At 28.7% G+C, this 27,082-nt stretch overlaps 2 protein-coding genes across 4 annotated transcripts; both read right to left on the reverse strand.

Annotated features, from left to right (window-relative positions):
- Window positions 1–1,337: 1,337 nt before the first annotated feature.
- Window positions 1,338–26,080, reverse strand: LOC123296593 (serine/threonine-protein kinase N). Of its 2 annotated transcripts, XM_044878127.1 has the most exons (12): window positions 25,961–26,080; window positions 17,312–17,651; window positions 15,111–15,568; window positions 5,586–6,094; window positions 5,066–5,231; window positions 4,801–5,004; window positions 4,489–4,743; window positions 3,562–3,723; window positions 2,405–3,142; window positions 2,223–2,330; window positions 1,921–2,061; window positions 1,339–1,590 (listed from the first exon to the last, which is right to left on the reverse strand). In XM_044878127.1, exons 1-12 carry the CDS (start codon window positions 25,982–25,984, stop codon window positions 1,447–1,449), a joined length of 3,249 nt encoding a protein of 1,082 aa, XP_044734062.1. In that variant the 5' UTR covers window positions 25,985–26,080; the 3' UTR covers window positions 1,339–1,446. The 2 variants fall into 2 exon arrangements, with proteins under 2 accessions (XP_044734063.1, XP_044734062.1); XM_044878128.1 differs by lacking the exon at window positions 3,562–3,723 and having other exon boundaries at window positions 1,338–1,590; window positions 25,961–26,044.
- Window positions 7,763–11,594, reverse strand: LOC123296594 (dentin sialophosphoprotein). Of its 2 annotated transcripts, none has more exons than XM_044878129.1 (2): window positions 10,410–11,594; window positions 7,763–9,654 (listed from the first exon to the last, which is right to left on the reverse strand). In XM_044878129.1, exons 1-2 carry the CDS (start codon window positions 11,328–11,330, stop codon window positions 8,473–8,475), a joined length of 2,103 nt encoding a protein of 700 aa, XP_044734064.1. In that variant the 5' UTR covers window positions 11,331–11,594; the 3' UTR covers window positions 7,763–8,472. The 2 variants fall into 2 exon arrangements, with proteins under 2 accessions (XP_044734064.1, XP_044734065.1); XM_044878130.1 differs by having other exon boundaries at window positions 7,763–9,636; window positions 10,410–11,592.
- Window positions 26,081–27,082: the final 1,002 nt, after the last annotated feature.

Consider the following 27,082-nt stretch of genomic DNA (forward strand, 5'->3'; position numbering starts at 1 on the left):
CTCGCGACACATATATGCACAAAATATGAAACAATTTTGGAAAACCAAATATTGGACGGAAATTAAAAATCAACGCTATCTTACCTTTGAGTAACTGTTGATTACAATTATGAAAATGTAAATAAATAAGAGGCCATTACTTGTTTTAAAATATAGTATATTTGCACTAGTATTTAAAAATTAAATTCTCTTTCTTTATTAACATATTTTAATATTGCTTATTCGTTCCATTACCATATCGTCATTTTAGAAGTTTCACTTCAACTGAATTGTTAAAATATTTATCAAATAAAATGAATATGATAAAAGATATGGAAAGAGTACAATTCAATTTATTTAATTTATACAACAAAAAACTACGAAATATTTTCTAAAATTTTAATTGTAAATGTACAATTTCCAATGTTTTTAGTCTTACATATACTTTTTCGCTGAATTTAACTACATGCAAGAGTAATGATAATTGTTCTCATAAATATTACAAACTTGTGAAAACGAACGTTATAGTTAAAATTTTTTAGATCAGAATTTTATTTAGTTTCGTAACTAAAGAAGAGTATCGTAAAGAAGATTTAAAAAAAGATTTGAAGTGAAACAATTCACAATCAAACCAATTTAAATCGCAGTACTTTTTTGTTTCGAAATAAACCGTCAACCGATTTTAGTGTACGAATTTGATCTTTAGAGTTAACAATCTACCAAAGTGTATTTTACAAAGTCCTCTCTTTTCAAAATTTATTCGAACGTACTTATTATTATTTAGTGAAGTAACAATAATTAGGCTCGTATCTAAAACTAGCTGCCATGTTGACATTTTCTTAATATTCTATCAAAATTATTTACTACGGTAAACCGGATTAAAAGAGATATCAGATAGATTACAATATATATTCAGATAGATTCTTTGTTCCTATTTCCAGTTCCTTCATTACGTTCGTGTGAGAAACATAAAATTATTATTACTCTAGCGTGTGAGTATACACGAGATATATTTTATTTGGGTAATACTATAAACAATAATACATAAATAAGTATTAAAACTGTAATTTAATCACACTTTGAAAAAAAATTATAATCTTATATTATTCATATCAAATCAATCTATCTATCAAACCAAATAATTTATTGGTTGTTAGATAAAAAATTAAAAATAATTATTGCATTAATTCAAAAACTCAACATTCTACAAATCATCTTTTTATAAAACTTGAGCGAGAATTAATTAACGATTAAATATTATACTTTGCTAATTTCATTGAAATAAAATATTAAGACACAATAGTTTAATCACAAGTATTATTTTTATCGTCTTATTTATATTGCAAAATCAAAATTGATTTGGAAAATTTATTTTTTGTTTTTAGGTAGAATATTTTCAATTTTCCAAAGTAGATTTTAATTATTTTTCGATACTGATGGGTTTCATCAATATACGTTTGTTGTTTGTCAGCACCAGTCTGCTATAAATGAAAAGTTTTGAAACAGATTTTGTTCTTGTTCATTTAATATTCGTGGCTCTTTTGGCGGTGTTAATTGTGGTGTTTCAGATGTAAATTCTTCGTCGAAATTACTTACATCTTCCATTGAATGCTAAATTAAAAAATTAAACATAATTTAGAAGAGTTTTAATTTTCAATAGTTTTAGTAACATAAATGAAAGATGATTATTCAAAATTATCGCTACCGCATTGCCATTTACTAATAATATCTACAAGAGTTTAGCGTATGGTAAGTAAAATTTAGATAGAAGAAAAAATTAACGGAAAATTGGCCCTAAACAATCAATCAGAACTTTTAGTCTTGAAACAAACTGCTTGATAAATATAATATCCATTATATTCTAAGATAAGTCATGAGCAAAACAATCTGCTAGTAATTTTGAACTGATTTCAAATAGTAGCATTATAATAAATTACTTACCACTGTAGGTACAAATGGAGGTTTGATACGTCGTAATAAGAGATCATCCCAAGCAATATTTCGGAAGAAGGCTTGCTTTTTAACATCCTCTGCATCTCGTTCGCTTGAACCCAACCTCCGTTCGGGATTTTTACGTAGCAACTACAAAAATTTTTAAAAGTTTAATTAGCTTGGTTTAGATCAAACATAAGCAATCATGGATACTAAAATTTTTACGGAAAATCTTTTTCAGTACTTATTAAACAAACACACACTGGAGTGTATAATATTAGTATAAAAAAATTTGAGTCAAATAAACATACCCTTCTCATTATTGCAATAGCTTCCAATGATAAAAATCGTGGATAACGAACTTCATCGTTCACAATAGAATCAAAAACTTCCTCCTCATCATCACCAGGGAACGGAGACTGGAATATTTAAAGAAATTAGAACGCCGTTTATTTGGACAACCAATAATAACTTAAAATAAATAATTTCTCACCTCTCCAACCAACATTTCAAAAATTAAAACGCCTAATCCCCACCAATCAACGGCTCTTGTATACGAGGTTTCTGTTAGTACTTCAGGAGCAAGAAATTCTGGTGTACCACAAAATGTACCAGTACGATCTCCATAACCCATTCCTTCTTTACATAAACCAAAATCGGCAATTTTTACGTATCCTTCGGTATCCAATAGTAAGTTATCTAATTTGAGATCACGATAAATAATTCGACTTTCGTGTAAATACTGTAAACCAAGTACAACACATGCTGCATAAAATACAGCTCTAGGTTCTGTGAAAACATCTGCATGAATATGCATCATAAGATCACCGCCAGCCGCATATTCCATAACAAAACACACATGTGCTTCAGTTTGAAAGCATGCGAATAAATTTACTAAAAATGGGTGTCGCATTACATTTGCCACTTCGAATATTCTTTTTTCAGATAGTAATGATTCAACTTCATCGCGAGCAATTATATCACCCTTTTTCAAGGCCTTTATTGCAAAGTATTCACCAGTATTACGATATTTTGATAAAATTACTTTTCCGAAATGTCCACGACCTAATACACTTAATAATTGGAAATTATCAAGTGACATTTTTGTTGTATGTTGTGTCGTTGACTGTCTGTGGGATTCGTAGGCACTATCTCTATATTCCAATTCCCGTGCGACGTTACGTCTGGGTACATTACCAACGTCAAATTGTGGGGCTGCAGGTTGAGATACCTTCACAAATGAAATCAGAATAATTAATTTCATTTTTCAATAAGTTAAACTGATTTACAAAATTATTAATATTTTATTAATATTATATTTATACAATCATATAGTTATTCGGTTTTTGGCGATCGATATTGGAAATTTCATTGTTTGAAAACAATTTTAAATAGATCGAAAATTCTCTAAAAATACAAAAGCCAGTAGCCAGAAACCTATAGTATCAGGTTTCTGGCTACTGGCTTTTGTATTTTTAGAGAATTTTCGATCTATTTAGAATTGTTTTCAAACAATGAAATTTCCAATATCGATAAAAATAAGCTTATTTTAATATGTTATTTATATAAACTAGTATAGGAATTTAGCAAAATAATTGAATATACAAAATGTTTGAATATATAAAATATACATGCAAAAGCGTGATGTACCTCATCATCAGGGAATTGTACAATTGGTTGTGGTGAAGGAGGTACTGAAGGTGTCTGGAATACCTGAGGAACTTGATTTACAGCGGGCATGCTTGTATGAGGTGTCGCTTGTTGTCGATCTTCTACATTCAAAAAGTCGAATTCACGAAGTGCACTTTGTAACTGAAATTGTGCCAATATTTGCAAAATATAAATAATTGATAAATGTGTGCAGTGCTAATTCATGCAAAAATTATTATTTTTAAGTTTTTACAATTTTATTGTTATAATTTTAATCGATAAATGGAATTTTTGTTCATAATAAGTATAATGAAACGTATTCTTTGAAAAAAATAATTTGAATTAAATATATATTTTTTACAGCTGGATATGAAAAAATCAGAATAAGTGATTAAAAAAATCAAAATTATCTACTGATTAGTAACAGATTGGAACATTATGGCTTCATTACGTTGAGCCTGAAACATTTTTTACTCGGAATAATTTTAGAAAATGCTAAACTGTCGAACATTTTATTTTTTCTGTCTTTTTGCTCATTAAAATATCTTTTATTTTGTATTTTTTTTAAAATCGAACATTTATCAATTGTAAGCTATTAAAATTTGTTTCAAATAAAAAATGTTTCAAACTCGTAATAACGAAGTTTCACCTTATTAGCTGTGGACTAAAAGGTTTATTTTTATTAAGATCTCGTAAACGATAATTTATCAAAGACAGTTCTGTTTAGTTCAATGGATAAATTTTTGAAACTGCCTTTTTCTGTGTAAATTTTAATGTAGTCCCGAAAAAAATATACAACGGATTTTTTGCAATTAAATAGCATATAACTTTTGTTTAAATGAAGTTATTATTTTCTAAATTTAGCCAGCTTAAATATTTATAGCTAAGGATGAACTACGGCTTAAATTTAAAAAAAAAGAATCTTACTTCATGGTCTAACTTATGAGTAGGTGCTGCAGGTGGCGCATAAGGCATTGTAGGTACACGTTTTTTAGTCAAAGGCGGTGGCGGCGCTGATGGTAACGCCGGTGGTGGGGTGTCAGATGGTAATGCAGCTACACCCATTGCTGACATCATTCCCAACGGCCTGGCTCCAGATAAGCCACCGATCATCGGATCTGGAGTTTCACCAGGAGCTTCAGGTTTATCATCAAGAACTATTGGTGATGTAAATTGTTGTATCTATAAAAAAAGTGAATTCAGAAACTATTCAACTCAAAAAAACTACTAATAACGTACTTGTTGTGATGAAGGTGGACTTGGAGTTTGAATATTTCGTCCTTGTTGTATTCCTGATGAAGATCGTTTTAAAAGTCTGCCCCAAGTGGCTACATTTATGTTCATTTGATTTGCACGAGGGAAATTCTTAATTTCTTGTTTGAATATTTTACGTTGTCTTTGTAATTTGGGTTTTCTTGAAATCATAGGATTTAGAAATTTGATCTGTAATTGAGAAAACACATTTGAATGATATTTACATTATTTGACAAATTTTTATAATTACCTCGGCAAACAAAAGACCTTGCGGTTCAAGTTGTAAAGCCATACCATGACGCACATCATCAATAAATTCTTCTAATCGTAAAAATTTAACGGCACATAAAGAACGCCAGTCTCGCCAATAAACTCCTATTTCTAATTCTCTTGACTTATCCAAATCAAATGAAAATCTAATAATAATATTAAAATTTTCAGTTAAATAGATTCAGAAAATTAAACAAAAATATCACTAAAGTTTGAAAAAATTAAATACAGACTGGAAATTTATTCTAATAGTGGTGATAATATTTATGAGAAAAAACGCTCTGAATGCTTCTTGGACGGAAAATTTTAGTGATTAATTCTTTTAAGAATTCGATGCGATAAGTCGAAAATTACGAGTAAAGGACTGTAAATGAAAATTATTTTAGGTATGCAAATGTTTGTTTAGAGATGATATTAAAACTATTAATCTGTATCTAATTTCTTTAATGTAAAATGTCTATTCGTTTAAGATTCAATTTTTTGTGTATCTAAAAATATACCTTTGATCCCAAGCTTGTTGTGAACACGGTTTCCAACTAGTTTGTGCCACTGTTTGATTATCAAGTTTAATAACTGCCATAATTTCTGAACTTGTTTCATCTTTAACACTATACGATTTCGATGAGCTGCGTCCAGTAACACCTTTCACAAATGATTTTAAATCTGTTGGGCTAGATGTAGCATCTTTATCACGCCTTGATCGTCCAGGCACATCTTCTAACAAATCTTGACAGCCCATAAGTCGTACTTCCAATTTACCAGTAACAGCTGCACATCGACTTAATGATGAATTTGATGTATAATGATTTCCATCGCCATGCAATCTGAATGGTTGTTGATTGTAACTTGTATATGATACAGGTATTGGACTTGCTGCTTGTACACTCTGTAATTCATGTTTTAATTGTGCAGCTACCGGGGAATTTGGTGGAAGTTCTTGTCGTCTTAGTTCTAATGACTTTCTTAATAAATCCAATTTTTGGCTAGATTCAGAGAGACTAGCTTGAGCCTAAAAGAAATAATAATAACCAATTTCTTAAAAAAAACTACCAAAATACTAGTGTACTAAAACATTGATGCTATAAACTACTTTTTTGAAAACGATACTTGGAATAGTAAATACAATATGCGGTTGAATTTCGTGCTCGTGGTAAATAATTCGTGAATTACATATCCTTATGTTTAGGAAATTGGTAGATAATCAAAGAGCCTTTGTTCGTGCCACTTTAATATGTAAAATTTGAATTAAAAAATTTACATTACCTGTAAATGACAATTTCCCGATTACTGAATAGTCTACTATACATCCATGCTTGGGGTGTTAAAAGTACACCAAGTATAGAAATAGCTGCGTTTCTGACAGATTTTAAGAGTAGAGTCTAGAGGTTTGGATGATATTTCAAGAACTAGGTATATCGAAACTGGACACGAAAAATTGTAGTAGTATTGATTTCGAAACTACTACTATCGACAATCGAAAATCTAGAAATTTGTTAAGATTATATACTTTTACGTATCTCTTAAAATCGAAAAAGCTTTTGTCTCGGAATTGGATAAAACTTGGTATTATAGAGTAATTTTGACTCAAAAAAATACAAAAATCAAGTTTATTTGACGATTGGCCAAGTATTTTCTAAATTATTGATATGCTGCATTTTGGAAAAATTTTCGAAAGTATTTCGAGAACTACACATCTGTTTTCAAATGATTTGGATTTGTAAATTTTTGGATTATGTATTCTATTTGTTGGATTATTATGTTTCCAATTACAATCTTTAAATCTCTTAGTAATAAATTTATTAAAGTTAGGCGTTAGATGGAATGATAATCAAATCTTTTGTGAACAATTGACAATAGTTTTTAAGTAAATTACTTTTTAAACATCGAATACAGATGAAAAAAGCCAATAAAATAAATTTTAGTGCTTCGTTTTCAGTGAATAAATTTATTATGAAAAATGTAACAAAAAAGTAACAGTTAAATATACAACAACTATTTTTATAACATTAAAACAACTTTACTTATTGTTAAACGATTTTCAGCTCACAAATATAATCAAATTTAAGGTACAATTTTACTAAAGTAATACGATAAAACGTTTTTTTATAGCAATAATCATTTTAAAAATATACATATCAAAAGTCAGAAAATCTTTGTCATTGTTTAAAAAAGTGTTAATAATTATTTAATACTGCTTTGAATCGAATGAGAAACTTTTTTACGAAAACTTTGAATAATATTGTACCTTAAAATACGTGGCGCAATTTATTAACATTTATAATCAATCTGGTAATTAAAATTTATAACAATATGAATAATTTATTAGCATTAATATATTTTGGAAAATGAGATTAATTATTTTTTGAGTAGTATACTCTATGTCATTAAAAACGCTCGAATTAAGACATTCTAAGTGTTACTATTATAACATAACATATGATGAGTACGCTTAGAATGTTTTAACTGTTGTGATTTTTATGAAATCAAGTATACATAGAAAACTAACTAAAAGAGAAGTATAGGAATGAATCTTTGAACAGAAAATTATTGATGCTTAAAAGCTATGAAAATGCTCTTAGATTATTTATGAAGTTTTGCAAATAAAAATATTAATACAAACATAAATATCTTTTGAATCATACAAAATTTAATGTATCCATTTTCTTATGTTAAAAAATTGTATGTATGATATAGTGAATTCCAAACTTTTTTTGAAAAATAACCCCCTCTCGTAAATAAGACACAGATGGGCGTCGTTCCTTATTGGTCAAAAGTGAATGAACTTTTAATTATCGTCACAAAAATAATAATAAAAAAAGTATTTTTACTCAAGTCGCATTATATCTACAGAATGATACAATAATACATAGGCAAATTTCGAGCATGAATTCCTTGCGTCAAAAGAAGTAAAAAAATTCAAACGAACGTTTGGCCAGAAATTTTGTAATGTAATAACAAACAAAGAAATTTTGTAATGTAATAACTGTTTTTCGAATGTAATAACAAATGTATTATTGAATAATCCTGTTTATAAGCCTAAGTGAATTCGTCCATTTATCGTCTTTTTTTGTAAATGCAATCGCTTCACAACTTATTAACCGATAGTTTGGAAAACACTGCTAGAATGGTTAGGTGTTTAATGGTATTACAGAATCTTTTTAATTATTAAAGAAATGAGTATTTTAATTATAAACAAGTCCATGAAATTTTAACAATTCATGATCATTCAATTACACGAAATTATAAAATGCGTGCATAAAACTGCACAAAATTAATAAATTTTTTTTTTGCATACACTTTTGATATTTGTTACAGTTTTTTTCAAACTCAAAATCTACGTTAATCAACTATCAATTCTTGCTACAACAGAAAATATTTTTTGAAACACTAAAAATCTGTATAATCTGGATTTTTACTCTCCAAACGTAAAATTTGATTTCTAGTTAATTGATGTTTCCAATTAATTGTACCTTCAGGTTTGTCACCAACAGAACGTGTGCGTGCCCTTTTTCCATTGTAGTATGAAATACAATGATCACACGTACAAATTGGATTTCTTACAGGACCAATGTGATGCCCTAATTTTCGGGTTGTTGATCCTTGTAATGTTGTACCAAACAAAGATGCTCTGGTCAATAAATCGTTGGTATTTCCAACATTTTGTGGTTGTTGTTCATTTGATTTTTTTTCACTGTCTTTACTGATTCGGCGTACAGTATCTCCACGTTTTAAACTACTACTCCAATCAATTTCAGATTCGTTTGTGCTACTTGGTCTCGATTCAACTTCTTCCCATTTTGGCAATGGTTTTTTAGCCAATCTTTTCTCAATATATTCATTAATTCGTTGCTGTTGCATCGTTAATTTTGGTTCAATTTTTGAATTGGTTTTTCGAGTTTTACCTTGGGCCCATAATTCTTCCATTTTTTTAATACGTAACTTATCTGTTGAATCAGTATACTCAAAACTGTCGCTTGGAAGAATACTTGTGGAAGCGGCATCAGTCGTACTCATTGGAGTAATTGGAGTAGCTCTATTATGGAATAATGATTCAAAATCTGACGTTGTATCTTTCCAACTAGTTGACATTGATTCGTAATCTGGCAAAGTACAACTACTTGTAGACATTGAAGACCAAGTTTGTGGAATATTCGAAGCGCTGGAGTCGAAATCGTTTATTGTCGAATATGAACTTTTTTGTGAGGGATATAAGGAACTAATACCATCTTCATTTTCAGAAAATAATGAACTTCGTTTTGACATTTCGGATGAAGCAAAACTTGAAAGATTTGTTTCAGGTGTTGATTTTATTAATTTATTTTGTTTTAAATATGCAAACGGTAATACTGTATTATCGACAATACGTTTATGATGTATTCGTAATTCATTATTTTCGTATACTGTTTGTGGTGTAGATGCAGATATTTCTTTATCCGAGTTCGATGAATCACTACTATCAGAATCGGCATCAGAACCGGTACAGTACACATCAATATGAACGGTTCGTGGTTTGCGTTCGGGATCGTTACTATCTTCGGATATGTTTTTAGCCTGAAAATTTTCAAAAAACTGAAGAGTTAAATTTTAAAATGATGTAAAATTTGGTTATTATATATGTTAAAACTTAGTTAAAAATTATAGTTTCATTTTACGCTATTTGTTAGGTATTTGATAAAACAATCTGAGTGTCGTGCCAAATATTAACGACGTCACGTTTCACAATAGACTAATTGACTGCTTTTAAATTGTTTTCATTTAATTAACATATTTTTAAATTCAGAAAAAAAAAGAGATTCTAAAAATAAAAATAGACACCTTTTCTAAAGTCTATAAACTAAAATATTAAGTCATGCTAATAAACAGCAATAACCAAGGTGATAATTATTTAAAATTTCTAATACGTCACGATGTTTTTAGAATAAAATAGTAAATCGCAATAAAAAAGCTTTTTAAGTACACACCGAAGTTTTTCTAAAATTTGCATGTTTCTCGTTGTTTAGAAAGTATCGTACTAAATTATCTATTGACTGACCTCATGTTAAATATTCAATATTTGGTAGGTAATTACACAAAAACTAAACGTCAAATATTTCTAAAAAATAAGAAATTTAAAAGCTTTTCAAATTTTATTCATCATTGGAAACAAAACTCAACTTCATGACTGCCGTGACGTCATTGACTCTTATCGATAGTTTTAATTTTTAAAAGTTGCGAACTCATAATCGTTTTATTTCGAAAAAAATTGTCTCGCGAATTAAAACGTAAGCTGAATTGTAAAACGAAACTTTAAATCGCCTCTTAACTAAAATCGTTAATAACAATACCTTTTTTTTATCTAAACAATTATATGGAGGAAACTTCGTGGGTAATGGTTCAGTTTTATGTCGAGTGTCATATTTTTTCGTAATTTTACTTGATTTATTAGTTGTCACATTTGTTGATGTTGCTGAACTTATACGTGGATTTGAGAATGGTGAAAATAACGATGATTTAAACATCGGCGATGTACTTTGATCCTGCGTTTGTATTGTTTGTGACGAAGCATCTTGCATAATTGGTTTTTTTAAATACGAAGTTGATGTTTTTTCCAATGTATTTGACGTGCATGTCTTGTTTATGCTGTCAGTGTTACTCCATTCTTCACAACTTTCAGGAACAGGTGAAAATCTAGGTATACTTTCAGTATATGTAGAATGATAGCACCATGGATCACCGCAACCATAAAATCCACTACGACTCTTATATTTCTTAGATGGATGTTGACATCGTAAACTTTGTGTTCGATTACAATTGGTAGATGAACACGACGGTGATTCTTGATTTGATGAATCTTTCGGAAGAGGTTCATCAAAATCGGCCGATAAAACAATGCTACAAGTACTACGACATTTACGATTTTCCGTTAAATTTTTTTGATTTGATGAAGGAGATAATAATTGTTCACTATTGTATCCAGAATCGTTTATATTAACTCCTAAAAGATTTGTATTTAGTTTTGGATTACGTGGAGTACTTGTAAATACCATGTTACCACGTTGAAATCCATATCCCGGTGATGCAGATGATTTCAGTGGATTTTGTGGCTCTGAAGTGCGTGGCGTTGTATGGAATGAATACGTCATTCGTATCCCACGATCTAAATTTTCAGTTCGAGTTGTACCGGGATTACCTATCATATTAGGATGGTTAATTGTCACTTCTGCATTTATCGACCATTTTGGTGGAGATACAGATCTTGGATACATTGTTATATATTTTTTTAAAACATAATACACAATTTTTAAAATACTGTAGGCGTTAATGTAACGCCTGCGTAAAATTTAAACAGTTCATTTTACTTGATATGGAAACTGCGTAAAAATTTATAAAGACACTCTAATTATAAATAATGTTTTTATTTCAAATAAAAAATTATTTATTGAAGTTTAGGATAAACTTTAAACACTTGGACCCACTGTACATTAGAAACTTGCTATGTATAGAATTTATTGCCATGGTTTTTCTAGTTTAAAAAGTTTGATGAAAAATATGTAAAAAATTGAAAGTGATTTTTAGCTATATCGAAGATAATCTGACGATATACTATAGTTGCCTGGTGATACTCACTGCTGGTTGGTTTCATATTGAAAGATGGCACATTGCCAGATCATTGATTCTATTTTCAGTACGGTCAGTTTTAAATATATACATATTTAATGTATTAATGTTTGTAAATAGTAAAACTTCTTATATTGTACAAGTCAGCATCAGTGGTGTAGCAGGTGCTGAAGGGGCCTTCTATCATAATTTGTTGGACTGTTTTTTTTTTTAAACTCGCATGAAAAATATTTGACATACATAAGATTTGACTCGTATAAGTACATATTAACATCATCATAATTTTAGTCAAAGTTCAAGCGGAATAGTATAGTATGGTATTTTAATGCTAAAAAAAGACTATCTAGTGATAGAATAAAGGTCTATATGTGTTAGCTCTCATAGACATATAATATTTAACGGAAATGTTGTTTACAATATTGTAAACAACATTTCAGATAAAAATATGTACAAGAGTTCTATAAAAGATTGCAGAACTTTTTACTTCCTAAATAAGCTTAGAAAGACGAACGAAAAAGCTTTTTACCTTTTGATCAGAGGCCTAATTTCCGAGACAATTAACCAAATCAATCAATAAATTTATCCAATGACAGAGTAATTTGAATAACATTAGACGGTACTGTATCATTAATGTAATATGAAATAACTTTTGCTACGCTCCTGTTTTGCAGCATACAAACTGTTCGCTTGTTCGAACATCTTTAAAATTACATATGACAAAATCACAAAGATTTATGTCGGATTTTTTAAAAAATAGATCACTGTTTTATTTATTAAATATGGGTTAAGTCAGTAGCGGATTGGAGAAAAATAATTATTCATCCTAAAATTCACTTGAAAGATATGCCTATTTCACTTTTAAAAAAATATGCCACTGCTTAACAAAATAACTTTGCTCTAAACTAATTTAAAATTCTCTTATTTTAGATAATATTTTAAATATAGGTAATTTGAGCATTCTTGGCAATACTCAATGTTTATTAATTTAATAAAATTCGCCAAAAACAGAGTTCAGGTAATTAAATAAATAGCACCGAGTAAGCTAGTTGGTCTCTTTTTAAAGATATTTATGAAATTTTGAAAAATCGTTATTGGAATCATTTCAACATTAGTTAATTCAAAATTGTGCAAAAATTTGTTGAGTGAGTTTTGAAAAAAAACGAGTTCGTGAGTGGAAAAAATCGATTCATGATCATAAATTTTTCGTATAAAATATATCTTTTGAACTTAAAAAGGTAGTATGACGCAATATAAACATAGCATTATTTTTCTAGGGATTTTAGAATTCAATATACAATATTTTATTATTCATTAAACTTCCGATAAAATGTACTCCAATGTAATCATTTTCCAGATAATAAATTTTATCGTATTAGTAATAATGTAAATAAACAAATTCAACGAATAAAACTAATCGTAATATTTTTTGGCAAATTACATTATCTTGTTAAACAAAAAATTTCATTCATATTTCAATTAGTTCAGACTGATGATTGTTGATTAAATTCAATATAAATTGTATTATTACAAAAATTTTTTTCCATAACATTTAATAAGATTATATCTAAACTATGTGCATATTTGAAAATATTTTTTTGAAAAAGAAAAACTTGGCAAATGTTTTGAAAGAAATTGCTATATGAATAAAATATTTTTTATATTTTTAACTTGAAAAAACAAATTATCAACATTATTGTAGGTTTACGATTAATTTAAGTAGGTACAGTCGAATGTAATTAACATGAATCAGATATACAAATATTAAAATACCTGTACACTGTAGTTTAAGTCTAGGGTAATGTTGCTATCACATAGAACTGTGTAGCACATTTGCTCCATGTATCTAGCCAAGTAGTACCGTATTTTGCATTTCTGTTGCATAATATCATACCAGTAAATTCAACGGTTCATTTTTTTTTCACTAAGCTGTACATGAGTATTTTTGAAAAATAAATAATATATGTTGGTGTAACTTTTCTTTAAATTATCAAAGTAATATTGATAAGTACGTACTTAATATTTCAGCAGAATTAATTTTATGCTAAGTATATTTATAATGGGGCATAATTTGAATTATAATTTTTAAAAACTGAACTAAATTGTAAGAAAAAAATATTACTCTAATTGGATAGGGTGGCAATAGAAATGCCATTATGCAATTTTTGGCCATTTTTACTCTAATTACTAATAAACAATATTCTAGGATATATAGGACAAACAATATTCTAGGCATGTAAAAAAATTCATGAACAATAAGTTTTTTGCCGCGTGAAAAATAAGCTCTTGAGTCAATGTAAAGCATTTTCTCTTATAAGACATATATATGGCAGAACGGCCATTTTCGAGATAGAGGAGAAGGAGGAAATAAAATTAGTAAAAATTGAGATTAACTTCCCCTTACCAAATAAGCACCCAAATGATTGAACAAACGTCACATACTGCTGGTTGATATTTCTCCCTAACCTTCCACCAAAATACCCGATATTATAACATGATTTTATTGATATTAGCCGGGAAAGGAAAGGGGATATGCCTGTTAGCATTACGTAACAGTTGTGCGATCGCTAGAGAACTTCCTTGGCAAGGAGCAGAAACTTTTTTCAATTTTTACTTATTTTATTTTCCCCTTCCCCTCTATCTCGAAAATAACCTCTCTGCCATAAATATGTCCTATGAGAGAAAACGCTCCACGCCATAGAAAGTTAGGATTCATGAATTTTTTTACGTGCCATATCCTAAAATACAAAAAATGACTCTTATTAATATTTACTTTTTTGTTGGAATGTAAAACTGATTTGAGGTTGGTGCGAGCACGATAAGTTTGGTTGAAAAACGAATATGTGGTGAATAATCCATAACGATTGAAGATAAATAAAATGATATTCAGACCTTAGCTAGTGTAATTAAAAAAATGTAGATACTTAAATGCAGGCCGCCTATAAAAGGGGTTCAGAGTTTGGCATTCGAACGATATTATATTTTTACATAAATGGCTCTGAGCTACCATTTATTTTCAATTGTTTCGATTTTCTTTCATAAAAGAGTATTTGTTTACTTCGAATTTAACAACTTAATATTAAAACTTTTTGTAGAGAATTATGGGAAGTCATATATTTGGGAAATACAGCTTTTTCTGTTTAATTTACCTTTGACATTGAATATCTCGCAATTTCAACGCAATATCCAACGTAAAAATACTTATTCTTCCTTAGTAAAATTAAATACAAATTTAATTATTAAAAATAATAGTAAAGTAGAAGCACCAGAGGGAAATTCTACCTTCTTTGAAATTATTTCTATCAAATCGGAAATATCATTGGAAAAAGTAATCATAGCATCATTTAATGTTTTAGCTTCCTCTATATAATCAACATTCCAAAGTATGCAGCAATACGAAAAATGAAAATAATAATCTTTAAAAAACTCACCTCTGCCAATGCTTTTTTATCTGCTACTTTTGAACTTTGTAAAAGTCTTATAACATTTTTAGCTCCTTCAACAACAGCCGCTTCAATTCGCAAACGATGTTTTAATTCTTCAATACGATCTTCTAATGGTGGTTCTAATTCACGCGGTGTTGAATCACCATTCGATGATAAATCCGTTGAACTTTGATTTTTTTGTTGCCGATTCTGTTTCACTTTTATAATACGCATTTTTAAAAATTCAATTTTTGCTTTTGAATCTGCCAACATTTGTTGTGCTTCGGCAAGTAGTTTCTTGTCACGTGAATGATGACCGGCCGTTATACTTTGTATCATATTTTCAGCTCCTTGTTTCACTTTTTGTTCAATATTTAATTGTTTTTCTAATGACTGTAAGCGTAGATCCGTGTAAATACCTTCTTCACCCCGAGATACACTCATCGTCGAAATTAATAATAAATCTAAAACAATTTAGATGCGTAGTATTTTAATGCTTGTATCTTTAAATATTAATGTAGAATTATTTTCTATTATTTATCAAATAATCATTCTCCCACAATAGTGTGGTTAACGAAGCAAGTAACACCCAAATACTTAGAAAAGTTTATAAATACCATCAAAAGACATTCACTTAATTTCATAGAAAATAACTGAACGTCGAAAGAATTATTGAGGAAATGTTTTTTTAATACTTCGTTTAACTTTGTGATCAAAACAATTTACGATGTATATAATATTAATAAATAATATTCTAGCGCAATTTTTCTCAAAGAGGGCGATAACGCTCCCTTGTGGGCGCTAGAGACCCATAGGGATGGGAGGCAGGTGGTTTGTATGACAAATCAAAGTTTACAGTTTAAAAAACTTAAAAAACACGCTTTATTGCCTAAAAAGTGGATAGGAATTTTAACTGTAATGTAAAATTCAATGCGTGGAGTGGTCGATATCTGTCAAATCAGTTAATTTAAGGAATAAATGTAGAAAGCACTCCACGCTTTGAATTTTACATTACAATTAAAATTAATAGTGCATAAAGCAAATAATTTTTTAGTGCATAAAGCATTTTTTTCAGTTTCTTAAACAATAATTTAGTTTATAGTCGCCTTCAAAGTATAATGCGTTCACATTATCATTGTACAAAGATAATTTTCCGTTTCCACGTTTGCTTTGGCAGGGTTTTATTGATTTTATGCATTATTTTTTCGCAGTTTTTTTTTAAACCTCAATTGTGAACATTTAAAAACGGAATTTGTAAAAAAGTGGAACATCTTATTGTCAAACTGTAAAAAATAGTGTTATTAACTTTAATGGTGATAGTATTGACGATAAAAGCATTAGTCATTAGTTTTCTTTAATTATAACATAATTAGTATTTTTGAATTTGTTTTTAAATAGTGCAATAATAATTAAAGAAATTTATGATGTTGATAATATTGTCGCCATTAAAAATAATTGAAGTTATCTTTTGCAGTTTGACAATTAGGGTTATAAGTTCTCTCAAATTTCGGCCCGTATTTATTTTACAGATAGATAGGCAACACTCACCCCAATCTCAAGTCAATGGATTTGACAATGTTCTGAATATTTTTTTAGATACGAACAGCTTCGTATATGAGTTTTTTAGACGGGATTTTGTAAATCGCCAAATCATGCAACTAATACATTGTTGTGGATATTATTTTCAAGTTTTCTGATTTTAATTATTTAACTTACACAGTGAATTCTTTCCAACCTAGAAATAATAAATTATTTTTCGGGGACAAACATTTTTACAATGACTTGGAAAGTTACAAAATTTTCACATAGATGGAGATTGTAATTATAGATTTTTAAAGGCTTTTTGTTTATCCAAATCTGCCCTTGAGATGCGGCTCATGCTATTAGTCGAGCGTCTGATGAGAAACAACGTGGTAGCATGAATGAGAAATCATATGGCATGCTCGCCACTAAGTTTCTTACACGTTATCGAATGCCTATTATTCTCTATTCTCTCTCTTTATTAAAGGCTTCTATAAGACTGTTCAGACTCTTGCCTAGAATCATTTGGTTATTTAAAAACTGTAAAAACTTGCTTGCGTATACTCTTTGTGGGGAATTTTCTATCGTACAAATTTTTTTCAAGGCATACTACACCAAACTCATATATGTAGTTATTTCTAATAATATCGAAAATTATAGAATGTAATCCAAAAAAAGAAATATACCTTGTCCATTGGGTATAACAGCACAAACAGGAGTTGTTGGTGAACTTTGTCCTTGTGTTAAAATAATTTGGCTTTCTAATTCATGTAATTCGGATTTTAATTCGGCAAGTTTTGAATTTGATTTTTTAACAATCGTTGCTACATCAGATAATGATCGTCTATCTTTTGCAGCAACACGTAATTTTTCAGCTCCTTCTTTAATTTTTAACTCCTTCCTTATTTCACGACGTATTGTCTCCTTAAGTTCTTCTAGTCGACATGATAATGACGTATCACTCTCAGTATGCAGACCATATTTATGAGATAATTCATAAATAACAGGATGCTGAATGTAATCACCCTGTAATTAACAAAAAAAAAGTTAATAATTATTTACTTTGTATCTTTACACTAATATTCCAAAGTTTGGAAACTATATTTTATTTTTATAGTAAAACTAATGAAAAAAGTACTATAGAAAAAATTAAATGAAGTAATTTGATAAAATAATTTAAGCAAAATAAGGAATAGCCAGATTAAAACTCATCAACTAAGCCAAGGTAGAAAAAAATTATGTCTGGTAGCCTCGCGTAGGTTTTGAGGACGGCAAAAACTTGAACACTAGACCAAGATGAAAGCATCAACATCTTTCAGAATGGTCTCTAATTTAAAATATTTACATGCCACTTATGTTCGAATGGAAACGTCTTATATAGCTTTGAAAAAACAAACAAAGAATATGTTAAAAATTATTATTTAAAGACTGAGACCTCTGAAAATGACCTTTTCTAAATTTAAAAAAACTATGAAAATGGTCTTTTTTATGGTTCGAAAGACGTGTTTTTTTGCCTAGGTTTCTCAAAAGCTGCATATTAGAAAACTTTGGAACCCTTGACATTTTTGATTAGCATATTAAGAAAGATTTTTTATTCAGTTATTTAGACCATTTGATCGAAAGTTCTTTTGTTTTGAATTTGTGCGGGATCTTTTAGAAAAATAATGAAAGAAACTATTGTTTCCAAAGTTTGCAAAGATAGTGTATTTACAAAAAAATTAAATTATTCAAGGTGAGAGTCAATTTTCTATTATGAATATGAATGAATTCTTCGTAATTATATTGTATTATTCAATGCTAATTTATTGCATGTATATATAAGCTTCAATGAGATAAAAAATAAACAAAAGTGTAACGAATTTTAAATGCATCATGCATGATGATGCTATTGAAACATTTTTTAATTTTTGTTTTGTTTTTATTTCCGGAAAAGTTAGTATAACAAAAAAAACTTTTGTATGTATACACGTAAACGTGTAAATAGTACTTTATGAAGTTTACACGTGAATGCAATCATTCTGAATTCGTATATAATCACGAAAAATCGATATTTAATAAGATAGTGATCAAATCTTCAAATCATGCCGAGAAGTCAAAAATTTTAAATTTCGATCAATGTAAAATGTTATAATGTAAAAGTTTGTTTCCAAACATCTAAAAGCTATAAAAGATAGATGATTACAAATTTGTAGGTAACTTCGAATTGTGATCTATTAATCCAAATTTCGGGGGAATAAAGTCAACCCCTCTAATATTATCGGATAGTGATATGAATTTATGGTCCAGAAACCCACTATGCGACGTTACCTACAAATTTGTAGCTTTAATTTATCGTTCTAGAAAATTTCAATGGTACATAAAACCGAAATTTTTTTGTTTTTTCTAATTCTGTGTACTTTAAACTTTACCACAGCGTAGGATTCATAAAAACAAAATAAAAGATTATTTATATCATTAGGACTATTTAAATCGAAGAAAGACAGTCGTGTGAAATTTATTAACACGCTGTTGCAATATGCCGCAGCTTCCGGGTTTTAAACTTAATCTGGTGATGTCATTGAGAACAAGCCAATAAACGCCAAATATATTAACAACACAATTTTTTGTAAATTTCGGGAATTACAAATAGATTCTTAACTTTCATTTGTATTTATTTATTTAAATTAAATTTTATAACAACAGTAAAATTTGTAAAAATAGTACATTAATATGGTCCTAGATTAAAGTTTGTGTTAGATTTTATTTTTAAATGCCGTCAGAACACTTACTTTGAGCGCAAATTGAGACGCGGATTGGTAAGGGGACTAGACTCAGATTTATGTAGATGGAAGTCACTGGGTAACAGCAAGTTGCATGGAGGGTTCGGTATAATTTTCTGCATAGAATGTACATAAAAACTCCCGTCAACAAACAGTACCACCTATTTATAAAGCTATACAGAACCCACAATGCATAAATTTACTTTACCAAATGATCTCCACGCACATAAAATGTTATTTAACCTCAGAAAATTTGTGTAAATATTATATAAATTTCAGAAATGTTAGTTCTTAAAATACGTTGAATAAAAACTTCAATGACCACATAGCTCAAAAGTTTTTATTTTTGAAGATTTTTTTTACCATAGAAGTTGAGAAAAACATATGATGTTTGTGTTTTCATTATATTCTTTTAAAAGCTTATCTTTAGGAATAAAAGCTAAAAAATATTTATATTTTATTATAAAAAATTTATTGATATTTTCTAATAAAATAAACATGATTTTATAAACCCACAATATATTTTATAGAATAGATGAGAGTGGCGTATCGATTTCGAAAACTATTTTACAAAAAATTTAAATAATGCTTGAATAAATATTGTTTAAACAATTAAAGGAAAATATTTATAAAAATTTCGAAATCCGCCAATCATTTTTTTGATAAAATTTTAATGCAGAATTTTAGATTGTAATAGTAATTTTCAGATATCGACTTCAGTCACTTTTGGATATTGCCCATTGTATAGAATTGTGGGTGATATTTCATGTCTTAAAGATTTTAGTCGATATCTACGAAATGTTTTTAAGAGGTAAAAAATTCGTTTGGAAAAAACAGAAAATCTCAAGAGAACAAAGAAATTCCTCCCGATTATTTTGGAATCTTAAATGCCACTGTATCCTGATCTATGTATTAATAATATCATGTTGCATGGCACTACTCTTAAGCAGCATGGCCAGGCCAGTTAGTGGTGGTTGGCTTTGAAATAAGAAGGTGAATGACATTTTATTTAAAATATGCAAATGATATTAAGATCAAAAAGTATTAATATAGTCTTTAAAAACATTGTCAATACATAATTTATATATTATACAGAATGATTAAAAAATACTACAAACTTCGGTTATGACTTCCTTGCATAAAAAAATCATATGTACATATGTCTACAATTTTTTATTTTCCATAAACAGAGTGATACAATTTTTAAAGAAAAAAAAGTTACGGTAGTAAAATCAATTTTAAAAATTTTTTCCAAATATAAAATACAGGATGTCCGTGACTCTACGGTCGTAGCTTAAGAGTGTATTCTCTGAACAATTTTAAAAGAAAGTGCCTTTTGGACTTTTGCTCAAAACCCAATAGTTAAGGAGTTATGGGCACTATCGAATTAAACCAATAAAGTAAGGACAGTGATGAGTACCTAAAATAGTTTAATGCTTTATTCTGCACATTTTCGTTAATTATTCAATTTTTGGTTTGGCATCAAAATTGGGTTTTCGGCAAAAGTCTAAAAGGCACTTTTGATTGAAAATTGTTTAGAAAATACACTCTTAAGCTATGACCATCGAGTAACGGAGGCACACTCTGTATTTAAAAATATGACCAAAGATTTTTATTTTCGAGAAATAGGTTTATAAAGTTTAAATAAATGTTTCCAATATTTTTTGATTGAGTATCTCGAAAAAGTCCTTGACTGTCATGTTTTTTTGTTACTTTTGTGTAAAGAATCTGAAAACAAAAATTTGTTTACCATTATTTTTATTTTTATTTTATAATTTTATCACCCTGTATTTCGAAAGTAAAAATTTTTAGGCCATATCTAAGATGGAGTAGGGATCGCACATGTGGTATTGCAAGACATATATGTTCGGAGTGCATATCTGTCTTCCAGTTCTTTGGAGCTAATAGGGCACTGCATAGGCGACAGGAACGCTGAACGATTCGCCCTATTAGTGCATTACGATTTTTGCAGAAGCTGCCACAGAGAGGAGGAGGGGAAAACTGACGTCACAGGAGGAGTGAACCTAGCTCTTGCCATAAAGAGATGGATTCACTCGAAGGGTCTTTCATTGACTTCTCCTTCGACCTGTTTACGTTAAAGTTCTTAAACAGTTCCAAATGGTTCATGGAGTAAAGGCCGAAGGGAGTCCAACCATATCTTCGATATCACAACGGATCCTATAGTCTAAGTATGTGCTAGACCAAGACAGCTACTCTAACCTAACCTAGACCATGTATTCATATGAACTTTTTTGGTTCTTTTGATGTAAAGAACCCGAAGTTTGTTTGAAGATTATTTTTGAATCATCCTGTTAAAAAATCCACCTGTTAAAATATGATTAAATAATACGATTAAAATGATTAAAATTAATAACTAAATTGAAATTATAAATCATATTTTATCTTCAATATAAACTGTAACAATTAATTATTAAATTTAAATAGCAACTATTAAAAAGTCCTTCCCACCCACTTAAAAGTTTTTTTTCTCGCATTTTTATGTGTTTGGGTGGTGTTTAGATTTTATAATTAGATGTCATCTATACACAGTATTGAGGTAATAACTCGATTTATGAAAATAAAAATATTTTCATTAATAATCGAAATTTTTAGTTTGTCTGTGACAGTTGGCAACGAAAAAATACTAATTTTTTTAAATGATTATTTTAAATTTTATAAACGGTGCGGCGCGGACTGAAAAAGCTGTCGCATTTTTTTAAACGACTGATATGTCTCTGTAAATTTAGCACCCTCATGAAGAATTAATCTCATCTTTCTTACCACAGAAAAATATATATAACAAGTGCTAAATTTACATAGAGATCGATCGCGCTTTTTACTGTTGAACGCTCATTGACAAAAATGCATTAAATGAATAAATTCATAAATTTTAAATTATCTGGCAACTTATGAAAAACTTTTATAATTGAGTTAAATTACGCCCACGCAGAATTATTTTTTGATTCTTATCCATTCAGGAATTATAATTGATTTTATTTTAATGGGAGAGCTCGAAAAATAAGCCAATTCTTCAATCTAGAGATTTAATATTCTACACATGTACAGTACATACAGGCACTACTAAGTAATTACTGGCAAGTTAATTTCGTAGTTCGAGTTTAAAACAATTTTTATTGGAAAAAATTATGGAACATAAGGGACCTTTTCTTTAACCTCGAAAATTTTTTTACAATCTTCAAATTGTAACAGTTTTTTCTTATCATGTTCACTTGTTCAACAGTATAAATTTCATTAAAAACGAACGACTAGATGAATTTATTAGGATTCAATTTTTGCTATTAGGCAACGGAATACCTTTGTGTTTTGTGTATGATTTAAATAGGATTATTTTGTAGATGTGCTAAATTACTGGTAATTATCAAGCTCTTATAAAATTATGTCTACCAGGCGCGGATCTAAAACTGTATTTTGAAAAGGGTCATTGACTTAAATCCCTATCTCCAACTCTGTATCCCTATATCCTTATATTTCCTAAACTACTGAATGGATTTGAATGAAACTTGTCAATAATATTGTTCATACATCGGACTAACACATGAGCTATAATTTATAAATATATATTTAAAAAATTATATTTATTGTTTTGACATTTCATAAAACAGAGTGAACGAGATACAGTTTATGGACATCTGTTCAACCAAGGTAATCAGACATACTTCTTACATTTAAAAAAAATTGAAAACTCATTATTTGATACATATACTTTTATATATCTAAAACAATCGAAGAAGTGTACTTTTTATTATTGCATATTCATTGAAAAGAAGTAGTTAAAAAGGAAGAATCATTGTTACATAATACAAAAAAATTTATTTGTTTGACGGTTATTTGTTTAATCCTATTTTCTCTTTATTTATTTGCATTTTTTTTAGGCAATAGTTAATATGTTTCTAAACAAATTAATTTTTTTGTAAGAAGTATGTCTGATAACCTTGGTTGAACAGATGTCCATTAATAGTACCACCTTCACCCTGTTTGTTTCTTCTTGTGGGTAAAAGCTAGTTTGTTATAATTCTGGATTTTTTACCCATGACGTTTCGTCTCAATGTAAAATTGAGTGGAAAACTAATGGGTGATTTAAAAAAGAAATTACTTCGTATTTAGGTTAATTAGAAGGGTAATTTTATGCCGACTGTGTTTAAATATGATTTTGGTTCTAAGGGCACACATTGGCTTCAAATAATCGTTATCTGAAAGGATTATCTTCGACCTTTTTATCGAACAGTTATGGACGTATACCAGCAATATCATGGCAAATGTTTGATTCCCAATTAGTTTTATGTGTGTGCTTATCGGTGCTATCTGGCAATTTTACAAATCTCCAGAGAAAATAGGAGCGAGTTGATACAAGTGGTGTAATTTTTCACATTTTTGGAGTGTTGAGTAGATCTATTTGCGGTGAAAAAACAAAATTGTTAATTTCAACTTGCTAGGACTAATCGTTTTTAAAATAACTTTGCGCATATGGAGTCAGAGGACATGGAATATTCAAGGAAATTTTTAACATTTACTCGAGTTATAAAAATTTATAAATTGCGGGAAAGTTTAATTATAAACACAATGAAAGCAGACAAAACAATGATATAATTTAATGTAGTCTGTGGTCATTATTATCTAGAACGATCGATTATAATTGCCACAATTATTACAACAATAATACGATTGCGATAAAAATAACAATGATAAAAATACTTATTGCGAATACAACAATGATGTAACATAAATCGTTTAGAAAACAATTATGGGAATCCATACAGTTCTTAAAGTATCTATTTATCTCTAGAATAAAAAAATATGTATAATTCAATTCTTTCAACGAAATTATTTTTACGAATTCCATGAATTTATTGACGACATCCTAACGTCAAAAATACTCTAGGTGCCAGGCCACTTTTCTTAGCCGTTCGATGTTCAAGGAGGCACCAAAGCTTTTTGCTTTGTTTTGTTTTTTTTTTTTTTTTTTTGGGTGTGAAATAAACATTTCTATAAACAAATTTAACCTTGTCACAAAAAACAAAAACTATGGTTATCTATTAGTAAAATTTGCCGTTTTCGAATTATAATTCGCTAGTCAACTTAGCGAAAAAAGGCAAGAGAAATTTTTTTCCGTCAAGTTGTCCAAAAATCTCAAAAAGATTAATGCAGCTTCGAAAATGAAAAGTTTAAAAGTTAAAATTTAAGCCTCGAAATGAAATAATCTGTATCAATCTCTATCATTGAACTGGATATACCTCGAAAACGGTCAAATTTGCCAAAAAAATTGGCATGAGACTTTTCGAATATAAAATGATTCAAAAAATAAATAAATTCAAGGCGAAAGACTTAGATTTTTTTATATGTTCAAAAGAAGTTTTGGTAGCTTTTTACAGCTAAGCACCTTTAAAATTGATTTTACATCAAATGAAAAAATCTTGGTACGTAAAGCCGTAGACTTCGATTGGGTACGACAAGTAGTCAGGCGCTTAAAGTATAACTACATGTGCCACTATCACACATATTTGAATTTCAAAACATCATTCGCAACTTGCCGAAAATGCACAGTGATCTATTGGTTTTAGAGTTCCGTATCCAAACGAAGTTTTCCAAACATTTAGGAACCTTTTCGATTTTTACACTGCTATTGCATGTAAAGGCAAATTTACACTTTACGAAATATTCTCAAGAACCACCATTATATTCTCTTTTATCTCAGGCTGAAACTCTTTTGGACATTAGATATGAGAGTGTTTCTAAATCTTTAACCAATTTGGATCTATTTTCGAAATAAATGTAAGTGTAATCCCACGATAAATATCTAACCCACAAATAAAAACCGATTCTCAAGTTTTTAAGTTAATTAATTTCGTAAGTAGTGCAGAACCCTAAACGTGCAATCAAACTCAGACTTTTCTATTTTTTATTTATTTATAAAACATCTAGAAACATTTTTTTCATGTATTGATTACTCAAAATAATATTATGAATGAAAAATTAATAAATTATGAATATAGTCAGAATAAAAGAATGTACTTTCTTGTAACATGAACATCTTATTTACTTGACGTTACAAAATACCAAACAAAGTCACTTTTAAAGGCCACTAATGTACATTCATTCTGAAGGTATTTATCAAGTACGAATAACCGATTTACAATTACCGATAAATAAACGTGTTTTTAATCACTCACAAATAATCAACCCAAAATATTAATAATGTAAAATATCTACAAATTTATAAAATTTTATCACAAGATAATGTTTTATATTTTTACTGGGAAAACATATATGATTTAAAAATATGAGGAAGTTCATTGACGAGTCTGAATAAAATATAAAATTGTGTGTACTATTTGTAACAATTTAAATTTATATAAAAGGAACTTCCTAATTAGGACTTATATTAATAAAAATTGATACAAATTTCCCGATACCAATTTTTTTTAAATGTAAATAAAAACTTAAAATATTTGAGTAATTTATAAAATGAAAACACTGCCCTTTTTTGTATATCATATAATTTGACATTCTTTTTTTATTAACCAACAAGGTGAGTAATAAAAAGTTTGACAAACTCACCTGATAATAGCTAGGATCCGCCATGTTGAACAAGTCTTTTTATGATGACACTTCTATGAACATTTTTTTATATATTTCACATAATACACAATAAATAAAAATAATTGATAAATGTAATTGAATCAATAAAATTATAATATAACTAATTTATGTATAAAATAATATATATTTAAAAACAATAATGACTTAATTCAAAACAACTAACTGAATCAAGTTTTTACAGCCGGGCCATTACTATAATCTAATGACGACTATATGACGCAAGATGCATTAACCAATCAAAAGAGGTATTATCTTGAAGTAAAATATGTGTAGAAAATAATAAATTTTACACATATATATGTAGGTACATTTATAATATACGTTATTTTATTTATAAATAAGTGTATACATGGTTTAGTCATCAAATTGTCCAATTTACTTGCTAATTTATATATAAGATTTCAAAATAATTCCATTTAATACATCCTTTTACCATCAAAGACATATTTTGAACCTTAGTACATTTTATTATTTTGTTGATGTATGTAATGTATAACTTTTATCTCAAATTATTTTTAATTTTAAAAATATCATTGCAATCCCGTAAATGATAAACCATAAATAAACTTAAGATTAACTTTAAAACAATATTTGTAAGAATGTGGTTAAAATTCTCGTTTTATTTGATTTTTTAATCAACTTATGCAATGCTCATTCCATGAATGATATGACATTTGTATGGAAAAAAGTACGTTAAGTAATCAAAAATGGCTAACCCGTAATAATTCAACCTGTGTTCAGGTAACTCAATATCTTTTTTCTATAACGAAATTTTTTTTTATAACCACTTGAAGTCAGAATTTACCCATTCCACGAAAATTTTAAACAAAATTGTGGGGGGATTCGAAAAAGATTTCTCTAGTAACATATATTAAAATTTTAACAAAGCGTATCCTATCTCAAGTACTGATCTGGTCGATTGAGTTCGATTATTTTATGTTTAACTGATATTGCGAAGAAACGATATCTTAGAAACTATTGATTCAACTGCCAAGAGAACCCAAATTATAAATTTTTTGGGTTAAAGTTACTCTACAAAATTATTTTAAACCAAATCGAAGAAACACTTTGATAAAACTT

The sequence above is a fragment of the Chrysoperla carnea genome, chromosome 3 (assembly GCF_905475395.1).
Source record: "Chrysoperla carnea chromosome 3, inChrCarn1.1, whole genome shotgun sequence".
In the NCBI taxonomy this organism is placed as follows: Eukaryota; Metazoa; Arthropoda; class Insecta; order Neuroptera; family Chrysopidae; genus Chrysoperla; species Chrysoperla carnea.